The sequence below is a fragment of the Schistocerca cancellata genome, chromosome 5 (assembly GCF_023864275.1).
Source record: "Schistocerca cancellata isolate TAMUIC-IGC-003103 chromosome 5, iqSchCanc2.1, whole genome shotgun sequence".
Classification (NCBI taxonomy): domain Eukaryota; kingdom Metazoa; phylum Arthropoda; class Insecta; order Orthoptera; family Acrididae; genus Schistocerca; species Schistocerca cancellata.
This window is the reverse complement of record NC_064630.1, coordinates 32,205,333-32,218,007: the sequence shown is the minus strand read 5'-3', so window position 1 is coordinate 32,218,007 and position 12,675 is coordinate 32,205,333. Positions and strand designations below refer to the sequence as shown.

Sequence of the window (12,675 nt, the reverse complement as noted above, 5' to 3'; positions counted from 1 at the left end):
TTTCCTTTCTTAGAGACTCGTGCTTGCGCACTATTCGTATTTCTTTTCATGGTGGTCCCACGAGCTAGGGAAAGGAATGTCCACCCAAACAGAGCCCCGCTTGCCCCTGGGTAAGCCTAATACAACCGGGGGGCAGCAGGTTCCCCGGAGGTCGCCCGCTAGCAACTGTTCTACCTCAACAGCCATGCGTCTCCTCGGCGCGCAGCACACCTTGAGATTGAGGTTTTTTTTATAGAGGTTTATACCATCCTCGTGAGCCAAGCAGTAAAGCCAAGTTCCCCGGGCTCTGTACCGTACAACGTTCCACCATCACGCCTTATGGTGGTCGTTGAAGCATGCTCAGAGCTTACGGTATTGAGGACTGGAGGCGCTTCCTGGAAGGGGTCAGACAGTGCCGGGTGCTGAGGCACCAGAAATTTGGTTGTGGCGGCAGCAGGCACAGCCTGGTCTCAAATCCATGGTTCCTGCTGGTGATACCCAGTCATCTCAATGCCTGGCATAGCCCTTGGTGTCTTTCAGCTATTGTTGTTGCTGCTGCTGGAGTTCGGTGATGAGAGAATTCCTTCTGCCTCAAAATCCAGACAGATACTAAGGTACATCTGTTGTGCTAAAACCTGCCCCCTAGTCACATCACCCATAACAAGAGAGTTGCCCTGGTGGGGTGACATCGACCCACCAGCTACAGTCATTACTGCTGTGCAGTGCAGTTTTCTGCTCAACGTGGCTAGCCTATTCTCACAATCCCCTTTCATGCACCTTTTTCTGACTGGCATGTTGCCACACTTGAAGCTACCAGCCCAAAGTTGTTAAGGCAAGTCTTCATGGCAGGTTTCTCATTACTTTAGCTAAAAACTGGGTAGTGGCATTACAGTATGTAAAATAGAGGCTAGGCAGCCATTTACGTATAGTAGATTGGTTTACAGAAACATCGTCGCGGTTCCACAGTTGCACACATTGTGCACTAGAAAAGGGGCTCATAATCCAAAACCAAGGTCATACAGTAATAATACAGTCTGTGAAATGAGACTGAAAATTTTGTTTAGTCAATACAGAATGCAATGTTTCACCAAGAACCCACAGCTGAATCAATTGAAATGATTTATTTATTTGTTTATGAAGGTTAGCCAATGTCATCATCTTCCTAATGAGTCAAACAAGATATCATAATTAAAGTCAAAGACGTGCACCCAAGCAACGCAACACACTGAGTCAGTTACAGAGTCCATTTCTGGTCATTAACAATTCACACACAGTCCAAGTCCTGTAAAAATTTCAGCACTGAGCAGACAGTGGAAAAGCAAATTAGAGGCCAACACACAACTTAGAACCCTTACATTAACTCTTTCTGGTCAAGTCACAGTGATTCACAATCCTAACACCAAATGCAAGATAATTCCCCACATTGATGTTAGCTGATTACAACAGTTTCTTCATACTGAAACATAATCAATGAGCCAGAGATTCTGTCTCTGCAGATTTTCAAATGCTAGGAATGATGGGCATGGTTGTGACACAGCAAGCTGGGATGTTTTTACCTCCCATCTTGTTTTGGCATCTGCCTACTTAAATTTGTTTTTTTCATTTTTGAACTAATTACCATTAACATATGTGAGTACAATATGTATTTTGATAAAAGAGAAATGCTTAGTTTTATATATGTAATTGATTTTATTTATTTCGACTATTCCTATTTAGTATCTTTCAATATAGGAAGAAATCAGTAATTGTTTCATAGCTTAAATTCTATTGTTGACGTACAAACAAATATAAATTCTGTATTAATTGTAAACATTTGGAAGACGAAATGCTAGTATTCTTAAATTATCTATTTGGATCTAGTCGTAAACATGTTAAAAAACCAGCCCTTAATTAATTCCAAAGTAATTAACGGTTTTGTCAAAAGTATTGTTTCCATAACGATATTTGTCAATTTCATGATTTAAACAAATAATTCGGCCTAAACTCTTGTAGTAGAAGAAATTGTTAAAAGAACAAATTTTTCGGCGTATTCAATTAATTGAATGAGTTAAGTTTTAATTGCAATTTCTGTAAATTTAACTTCAAACAATGGGTAGTTTCAGTACTTATTGTTGTGATGATATATAAGCCCGATTTTTGGTCACGAGTCCACGGCCGAGATGCAGATGATGAATCTGTGTTGGTTAGAACGACAACAATGCTTCAACTTAACTGTGAAATAAGTGTTACACAATTAGGCCGTGTGTTAAAACAGTGACAGTGTCGGCTCCATACGTACCTTTCTATTCTTCAAGAACTGTAAACTTTGTTGTTATGTTTTTACTGCTTGTAGATCTTCAGTAGTAAACTATTGTAGCAGTATGTGGAGGTTTGCCTGCAAACTATTAATGGGGATTATGGAAAGTTAAACAATAGTACACTGACCATATTAAATGTGTATAGGGGGTTGTGAGAAATGAAAGTAAAAGACTGTGAAATGCAACTGTGCATCTGTCTGCTATGTTACTTACCTTAGTTAGTGTCCAAATTACAAACCCTATTTTTCAGCCAGTGTAGCAATGCAGTATGTCGACACCGAGGACAACAACCGAAATAAATAAAGCAGGCAGAACTGCTACATGGTGTTGACTGTTCCTTTGGTTGGGCAGATATAGTTAGGCCAAAGTAAATACTAAGGGTTGTGGATGGTGCTGATAATCCACGGAAGTTGATGCCAGGATGGCAGTGTGGGTTCATGGGACCAATTTAATCACAGTCCATTTGGTGGAGTGTATTATGGACACTCACGACTGCTGTGATTAACAGATTTTGGCCTTCATGCCCTCCAAAGTACTGTGTGTTCACCTGGTGAGTTTGCAGAAAGACACTTATTTCAAGCCTTATGGATCTACTACAGAAGAACTATATAATTGACTGACCACATCATTAGCAAGGTTGCACTGATTACAAGCAACAAACCACTACATATCAATGTTTAGACAAGATAATGTGTTTTACTGTTTCAAATCCACTTACACTCAGCTTCAAAGTGTGCTGTCTCGGTGCCACTTTTGTGTTCAGCATGGATCCAATTTTATTAATGTCAATAACTTGCACCTAAAAGTTCTAAACATTGACTTAAAAGGGCAGTTTTGTACCTTAGATGAGTTGCCCTTTATGAGTGTAAGCTGTTAAGCAATTGTGGAGAGGATCTCTGAGTAGGATATGGCCTTATAAACCACTTCGTGAGATGTGAACCATTCCCACGGAAGTAAAGATAAAGGTACTACTTAAGAGTCTCTACAATGTAGCGACTGATATAGAATATCATGATATTAACTACGTATTTACTCATTATCAGAATTACAATACAAAGTTTTGGTGATTACAAATGTTGGGTTTGCCACGAATTATTTTCAGATTAGATCATTCCCTTCACTAAGAAAGCAGTATTGTCCAGTCATTGAGCATGGCACTTGGTATGCTCAGTAATATCCATATTATTGTTAGAATGAAGAAGAAGAAGTAGGAGGAGGAGGAGGAGGAGGAGGAGGAGGAGTGGGGGCTGGGGGAGAGGATGGGAAGGGGGTAGGGGGTAGGGACAGGAAGAGGGGAGAGGTGGTATGCATTCCACAACCATATTCCACTATTATTGTCGGTATTTCTAATTAGTCACACATTACTTATGCAAATGATATGTAATTCATGAATATGCAGTTACAGAAAACAGAGGGTATAAAGTAAATCACATTAATTTTAGGCTTCACTCAATATGGGTTAATACAAAGGGTGCAGCTAGTGAGGGGGAATGGTTGGTCAATATTCCCCTAACCCCGCCCCCCTGAAGAAACAGTTCACATACTGAATTTGAATTCATTCTGCACTGCCAAACGATGTATTAATTCAATATTTCTTTATTCATCATTTACTTTACTGACCTGGAAAGCCAACAAAATACCCTACAATTTTTTGTTGACTTTCAAGGTCAATAAAGTAAATGGAGAATACAGAAAAATGGATTGCCCAAAGAAAGAGTGCTGGCTGGCTGCATTGCTATTCTATATTTACACTAGACTTTGCACTAGCTAGCCTGGGTGCAACCTACGAAGAGGTAATACTCACCCTTTGATAGCACTCTGAAGGAACATGGCACATAATACAATGCTAACTACTTAAAGCCAAAGCCATTAAAATCTCAATTTTGTGTTTTCCACCTCAAAAATATAAATGATTCACAGAAATTACCCACCTCCTGGAATGGAACCCCTATTGGAACATTCTTTCACACCAAAGTAACTACAAGTATTCTTGAGTCATTTCTTCAGTTTTAGAACATGCAGTTTGTAACGGAACCTATTAAAGGCTTTACTTTACCAAAGTATGCGATACCCTCCAAATTCAACCAGTTTAACGAGTATTTATGATTATAGAAAAGTTATTGTGTATGTTAACAATGATTGTATAACATGTTTCCATAAACAGTCAACCCTTTAAATTATACTGAATAACTGACACACATAAAAGTTAATATCACTTGATCACTGATACAGCAAATGTCATCATGTAAAAACACTAAGTTCATCTTAAATAATTAATATGAAGTACAAAAAATAGTGGCCAACTTACGTATTTTGGATCTCCTTAAATAAAAATCACCCAGTGGAACCTATTTGTTCACTAGGACCGTTTTCACTCAGTATTCACGTAAACTCTCCTATTTTAGACGAAAACCAATGTAATTCTTAATAATTCATGTTATTTACTTATTTATGCAAATTAGAGAAGTCAATTGACAAACTTCTAAAAAATGGCCATTTTGTACCGAAGAATTATTCTGTCAAGTCAACAAATCTGTCTGTCATTTTAATAACATGTTAAATTATGTCACTCGATGTAAATTAATAACTTTTCTGCACAAATTATGATAACAGATGTACATGTGACTTATCAACTATATCTCTTTTTAGTAGTTCTTTGACAAGGTTATAAATACAAGCAGCAAGAAGGGTCGGGGGCGCAGTCGGAATGTCACTTTGATAAAGTGTGTTTGTGTATTATTGTTCGAGGTGGATAAACAATGCAAGGAACATGTAAAAGAAGTACTACTTTGTGTTGTGTCATTGTCTTTGGTGGACAGTGGAATTAAGATGGCCACCAGAGTAATAAATATTTGAAGTTTAAATATTTGTTGGTTTCGCTCGTTATTTATCATCAAAAGTACGTCAAAAATATGGGATCTCATGTTTTTATCCCTAGACAACCAGATTTAGAGCCAGCATCAGCATTGACACACAGCAGCAATCCAGCAAGCAGCAGTGATTACCACAATGCATTTTAATGGCGCCAACCTAACATCAAGTGCTAACAAGCTCCGTAAATGGGAGTGAAATAGTGTGATTATATCAATATCTACGACTAGGCGACCATTACAAGTTCCAACATCAAGACATAGTCTGGTGGTGCAGCAGTCAGCACATTGGACGCACATTCAGGAGGATGGCAGTGCAAACCCCTGTCCGGCCATCAAGATTTGGATTTTCTGTGATTTCCTCAAATTGTTACAAGCAAATACCGGTATGGTTCATTTGAAAAGAGCATGGCCGATTTCCTTCCTCATCCTTTAATAGTGCAAGCTTGTGCTCCATCTCTAATGACCTTCCTGTCGACAGATCATTAAACTTTAATCTTCCTTTCAACATCAACATAAGGCCGGTGCCAGATACGTTATTCTAAGGAAGCTATAATGAACAAATTTGGGTACAAAACCACAAGTTCTCAGAACAGCAGCAAGGGGTCGGTGCTACTCTGCTTCAGAATATGCATCCCCCGTGTGGTACAGATCAACACATGCTAAGACTGTGGACCCTGCCTTGAATGAAGCTTACAGGTTGATCACTAGTTGCTTCAGACTCACTCCTGGTAAGAACTACTCCCTTGCTGCCATTGTACCTTCCAAGTATCTTTCAAGAAGTCGTTGCCGATCAAGAATGACTGAAGTTTTGGAGCATAGCTCACTGTTAGGCCATCAACAGTTTCAACATAGCTGGAAATCAAGGAAAAGCATCCTCCAGACATAAAAGCCTTTTGAAGTACCTCGATAGAAGGCAAGATTTTCACTGTGAAGATTTAAGCATCAAGACTGGCAGGGCTAAGACATCATTTACGTCATGGAACTTAACATCAGAGGACGGAAGTCAGTGCAGCCAACAATGAACTGTCAGCCACCAGTGCCAATGCCCCCTCTGCCCAGTTTCATGCCCAGAATAAGATTTATTGTTTGCCAATGACACTGTGCTATATGTGGCTCAGTTTTGGAAAAATGTTATCTGAAGGTAGATTTGGTCAATTCTTTTGTTCTATTAATTTTTTTGAGATGCTGAGACGCAGATAGGCACAACAACAGTCATGTGTGTGACTTATGTTCATGTCAATATATCCGTATGTGTGTGGTCTACTTCTGACGAAGGCCTTGCTGGCTTAAAGCTTATTTGTGACAGTCATTTTGTTGTGCATATTGTTGTATTCCATCCTGAATTTTCCACTGCTTGATGTATATAACTATGATTTTTATGTAATCAAGTATATATTTAGCACATTTCTCATGTGAGGAAAAATAAAATTCAATATCAGTTTGAAGAAAGTCAGAACATGTAATTGGTACTGACTACTGGCAAGTGTGCCCAGGGCCATTCACAAAACTACGCTCCAATTGAGATTAAAACAACTTTGTGATTGACATCTTGCTGTGGCAGTATGGGTAGTGCTGTTGAAGTGCAGCCAATCACACTAGACAAAACTCAGCATGTACTGACAAAGGTGTGTGGTGGGAGTGTGTAGCGATTCTGCCTGCTTTATTTCTTCGTTTGTTGTCCTCAGTGTCGACGTGCTAGGTGCTTACACTGACTGAAAAATGGGTTGTGGATTCAGACACTGACTACGGTAAATAATGTCGCTGACAGGTGCACAGTTAAGTTACACAGTACTTTAATTTCACTTTCCACAACCCCTGAATAATACACAGTTATGTGGACAGTGCACTACTGTTTAACTTTTGATAAGCCTCATTAACAGTTTGCAAGCAAACCTCCACATACTGTTACAATAGTTTACTATTGAACATCTACGAGCAGTAAAAACCTAACCACAACATTCATAGTTCTTGAAGAATAGGAAAGTACGTATGGAACAGACACTCTTATTGTTTTAATACAGGGCCTAATTGTTTAACACTTATTCCACGGTTAAGTTGAAGCATTGTTGTTGTTCTAACCTACACAGGTTTCTTGTCTGAAACTCAGCTGTGGACTGACTGTCTTGTGACTACAAATTAGGCCCTTATATGTCCTCACAATAATATGTACTGCAACTACACTTTGTTCGAAGTTTAATTTATAGAAATTACAATTAAAACTTAACTCATTAAATTAATTGAATACGTCGAAAAATTCATTATTTTTAACAGTTTCTTCTACTACAAGAGTTAAGCTGAATTATTTGTTTAAATCGTGAAATTAACGTATATAGTTAAGTAAAAAATACTTTTGACAAAACTGTTAATTTCTTTGGAATTAATAAAGAGCTGGCTTTGCTAATATGTTTTCGAATAGAGTCAAATAAATACTTTAAGATTAATAGCATTTCATCTTCCAAATGTTTACAATTATTACAGAATTTATATTTATTTGCCAACAATAGAATTTAAGTTACAAAACAATCACTGATTTGTCCCTATAATGAAAATATTAACTAGGAACAGTTGAAATAAATTAGAAAATCAATTACATACATAAAACTAATCACAAAATTAGATCTGGTGTTATATTCTTTAAAACTGAGGGTCAACCTTTCTCTATTATGAAAATACAGATTATATTCACCTACGTTAATGGTCAGTAGTGTATGTATATATAAGGCAGATGGCAAAACAAGAGGGGAAGTAAAATTATCCCAGCTTGCTTCGTCACAAGTGGAATGGGCACAGATTTCAGACAGTCTATGTAATGGTTGGTGTCTTTAATATAGGAGGGATGTCTTTGTAATCAACTAAGGCAGATGAACATACAGTGGGTACTTTGAAGTGAACAACTATGGCACGGCCAGGGTGATTTTGTTTGTGGATCTTAAGAAAAGGTAAAAGGTGGGGATGTGTGGTTTTGGTGGGGTAAGAAGGTCTATGGATTGAGGTGTCAGTCATTGTTAGGGGCCTGAGGTTTTAGTGAGGGATTGCAGGTCAGTTTGAATCACAAAGATGGGATCTTGAAGGCTGATGTTGTACATCCGGGTGTCACACAGCTAGTATACACCCTCGCTTACCTACTGGATCCACTGAGAGGACAATGATGTAATCATCAGCTTTTACAGAATAAGGAGCCTCAAGCACAGCAGAGGAAAGATTAGGGCCATGTTGCAGGGATCTGAGGAAGGGTTGTGAAGCAATAATGGATGTGAAGAATTCTTGGAAGGTTTGTAAGGGATGATTTTCAGGTAGTGGTTGCATATAAAGTTGGGATCATGGTTAGAACTGTTCAAGGCTGGGTTCAAAACCAGGATAACAGGTTTGCTGTTGGAATGGTTTTGGGATTGGGTTGCAAAGTGATATTTCCAGTTACATGTGTGAGGGAAAGTAGGTCCTTCACCAAAGCAGCATAATTAAATGCAGATTTAAGGCTGACAGTGAGACCCTTGGATAATACAGATAATTCAGGAGGAAAAAGCACTTTAGATGGTTGTTAAGAACCCTGTACTGCTGTGAATGGTGCCTGTGATCATGAGTTACCACTGGCCTGGGAGGCAGCAGTGAAGGCTGGGGGATATTATGGAGGTTGGCCAAGCTTGGTTTGTAGGAGAGGAGTGGTGGTTGATGGTGTGGCTGTCTAGGGAATTGCAGAGGGACAAGAGAGAGAATCATGCACCTAATAAAATCATTTGGAGATGTATTTGTAAACACACACTTTTTAACTAGCTTATGGCTGTATTGAGTATGTTAAGAGCCACATTAATTGGTCATGTCCCTTCTTTAATAGTGGATCTGGATGCAATTTGTTCTATCTTGCGGTCCAACTTTTTCACATCTGTAGCTGTACCAATGAAGATTGATTTTGGTGTTTGTTTCATAATTCATATGAGAATAACAGGCATCTAAAATAATTGTTATTAAATACATTCTAAATTACATATTTTGTATGTGTATGTGAGAGAGTCTTGAAAACCTAACAAATAAAAACAAATGTAATACTCACAGTTGCTGGGTCAGAAGGAGAGAGTCTAAAGTTGAATCTAAACAAAATTCTCGATACTCTCGTTTCTAGGCTGAGGCACAGCATTTCCTTGCTAACTGTAATATTAGTCCTCACTTCCGCACCAACAGAATCCATCAAATTGGTAACCTTTGACAAAAGATTTTCTGGTGGTGCTTCAATATTTGGATTTAACTCCTGGAAAAAAATAAATAAATTTAGAACTATGTATGAAATTGATAGGGATTCACAAAAAGAGATAAATATTCTTCAAAATAAATATGAGTCCAGCAGAAAAGTGTAAATTTATTCCAATGTTCCAAACAACTGTTACTGCACGTATTAGTTACATAAATATTGTTATCAATTCATACATCAAATATAAACTATATAAATAGCATTCTATAAAACCTAATGTTCACCACCTACTGACTTGCACTGCACAAGCACTGGGTGAATTTTTTTTTTTTAATTTTAAGTTACATCACACCTCTTATTATGGCAGCACAACTACTGTCATGCAATTGTTTTCACTGTGTTGAATGTGAAGCAGTATGTGTAATTATTGTAATATCATTAACATTTACAGAAGCACTTGCCAAATCTTTCACTCACGTATATATTCCACTAAATTAAATAGACTGTAATACTGAGTGATGTTAAATTTTGAGAAAATGTGGACATAACTCTTCAATAAATAATAAGAGCTTATCAAGGTATGAAATTCTATGAACAAACAAGATGCTACACCTAAGTTTCTCCTCTTTCCCAATATAAAAAGAATCACGTAGCTCAACTATGTTCTAGAGCTTTCCCAGAACATCCATATGAGATGGAAAGTTGTAATAACGTGTACAGGAGCCATTGAGTTAGAAAGAAAGACGTGACACACAGTCAAATTAAAATTTATTTATAATTGTAAACCTTATAAAATAATACAAACAGATCTGTTCCCAAAATAGTCGAAGTACAGAATCAATTACAGCAGATTTAACCATAGGGTCATTCCATATTGAATTACCAGAGACTTCTCACCCACCATTTAGATGAAACTTGGCTTATTTGTTCTTCCTAGGTAAGTTACAACACCAAATTTTAGTCTTTTAGCTCTGATTCTATTTTATTGTACATGAAAGTTTGTCACTTTTAACATTGTGATGGCACAAAATATTTTTTAACATTTCTGAAAATTAATTGCCATTTTTTATTCATTATCAAAACAATGTGAACTTTGGTGCTTGCATATTCTATAGTGTAACGCCTGCAGAACAAAATGTCATATCTTATGTAAAACCATCAAGATAGGAAAAAATTTATACTTACATTTTAGTATTTAGTTTTGTTAAAAAACATGATTCGCCAATACATCACATATCACATACAGGGAAAGGGACAATACCCAGTTTTTCAAGAATAATTGTCAAAGTATGGTCAATCACTTCAGAAAATAAAATTGACAACATTTTCATTCCTTTTTGTAGAAACAAGAAAAAAATCTGTTACTGACTATCCCTATGCCACTAAACTAACTGGTCTTGAGATGGTGGTGGTGGTGGTGGTGGTGGTGGTCATAAGGGGGCATGGGGGGGGGGGGGGGGGGGAGCGGCTGGCTTATAGCAGGGCAAGTACAAAATAGTTTCAAAGAAAAGGGTTTTTAGCAGAACCAAGCCTGAAAAGAGAAAAGAACTGAAACCTGAAATAATCCACTCTGTAATAAATTGACTTTATTAAGGACCTTTCATCTAAATGGAAAAATCTTGTTCCGAATTCTTACACTGCCGCCTTTCAATCAAAATATTAGGAGACACTTGCAGAATCATCACATATAAACAGTGCTACAGTGTCAACAGACCCCGGTGAAAACTATTTTTTTACTAATGATACCACAAGACACACTTCTGCTGTACATAATATTACAGTTAGCCTAAAAGAATGCTGATGATTAAAGATTAATTAAATATCTTTGTATTGTATCTGATGACATGAAACATGCCATGCCTGTGGTGTAAAAAGAGCAAGAAACTGTGATAATCCCTCAGGCTATGCAGGGCAATAAAAATTTGCTTAATTTTATAAACCTATGTTTTCATCAAATTTTAACATCAATATTGAGTTCTCATTCTTTGTAACTAGCCAGAGGACACTGGGGAGAGGGGGCCGGGCCAAAATACTTAAATATAAAATAGGCAAATCACCACAAGTACTGTAGAATAGAACCAAAATAAAAATTACTTACCAACAAAAGACTCCAAGAAAATCACTTAAGTCGGACACGGACACAAAAAACACACACACACACACACACACACACACACACACACACACACGTTGAACACCAAAGTAACCAGACCTAACAAAAACATATACTGAAAACAAAGCAAACACTTACAAATCCACTTTACAGCACTGACTACTCAGACACAAATCCATGTTACCACAGTGATAACCAAGACTCAAATGAACCCATATTACATGTTAAACTCAATACATTAACATCCACCTCCAGAGGGCACCATCAAGTACAACAACACAACATCTAAAAACACGAAACAACTCAATAGCACCGCACCATAGTGACATCACAAACATCACCACAGTTACGTCATGGGTTAAAGCAGATGGGTGGAATTGGATGCTTCCAATGACTATTGGTGTAATGGTGGAACATCTTTTTTGCAGATAAAAAAATACAAAAATATAAGTACTGGTATACATTTATTTTACTGTCTTGATGGTTTTACTTAATGGTATAATACTTTTTTCCTGCTACTTTCATGTTTCACATTGTTTGTGTAATACAGAAAATTATTTTCTAAATGTTAGCAAGTGGTGTTTTCTGACATCACAACATTAAAAACAAGAAAACTACCAAATTTTGAAGTGCTATAAAATGGAAACAGAGGGATAAAATGCTAAAATTTGGTATGATTATTTACCTTCACAGGGAGAAATAATAACACTACTTTCATCCAAATCTGAGATGGTAATGACAAATTGCTTTTTGCCGGTTGAACTGACCCAAAATGAGCCCATAGTTGAACGATATCAGAATGACTTCTGTGGGTAAAAATTAGATACCTATATCCAAGGCTGTCAAAAAAAATATACCTCGCCATATGCCATACTGATGGAGATAGACTCATTAAAATTATGAAAAATAATCAACAACTGATTTTGTTTGTATCTGGCAATCAAGATACAAAGAGTACAGATAGCACAGGCCTTGGGGCACCATTTTTATTAAGATATGTATTATACACAAATGCATTAATGTAACAGTTCCTCAGAGTAGGAACCATACTTGTTTTTGGTATAGACCCAGATCAATTATTTCCCAGCAATTTTATCATATGCAGAAATTATTCTCTTTTCTGGTGACAATACTGTAGCCAGAAATTCTGGAAAGAAAGAAAGTTAAGTCAATATGGTGGAAAAAAGTTTGAGCAAAGAGAAGCCAAAATAACATAAATTAATTTTTTGT

The 12,675-nt window shown here is 37.2% G+C and overlaps 1 protein-coding gene across 1 annotated transcript in view; it reads right to left on the bottom strand.

Moving 5' to 3' along the window:
- The window catches only part of LOC126188177 (non-homologous end-joining factor 1-like), a 137,145-nt gene that overhangs the window by 114,903 nt on the left and 9,567 nt on the right, over window positions 1-12,675 (bottom strand). Inside the window, exon 2 of the mRNA XM_049929698.1 lies at window positions 9,198-9,392. Within this exon, the coding sequence (XP_049785655.1) occupies window positions 9,198-9,392 (195 nt within the window). The remainder of the gene's footprint in view (window positions 1-9,197; window positions 9,393-12,675) is intronic.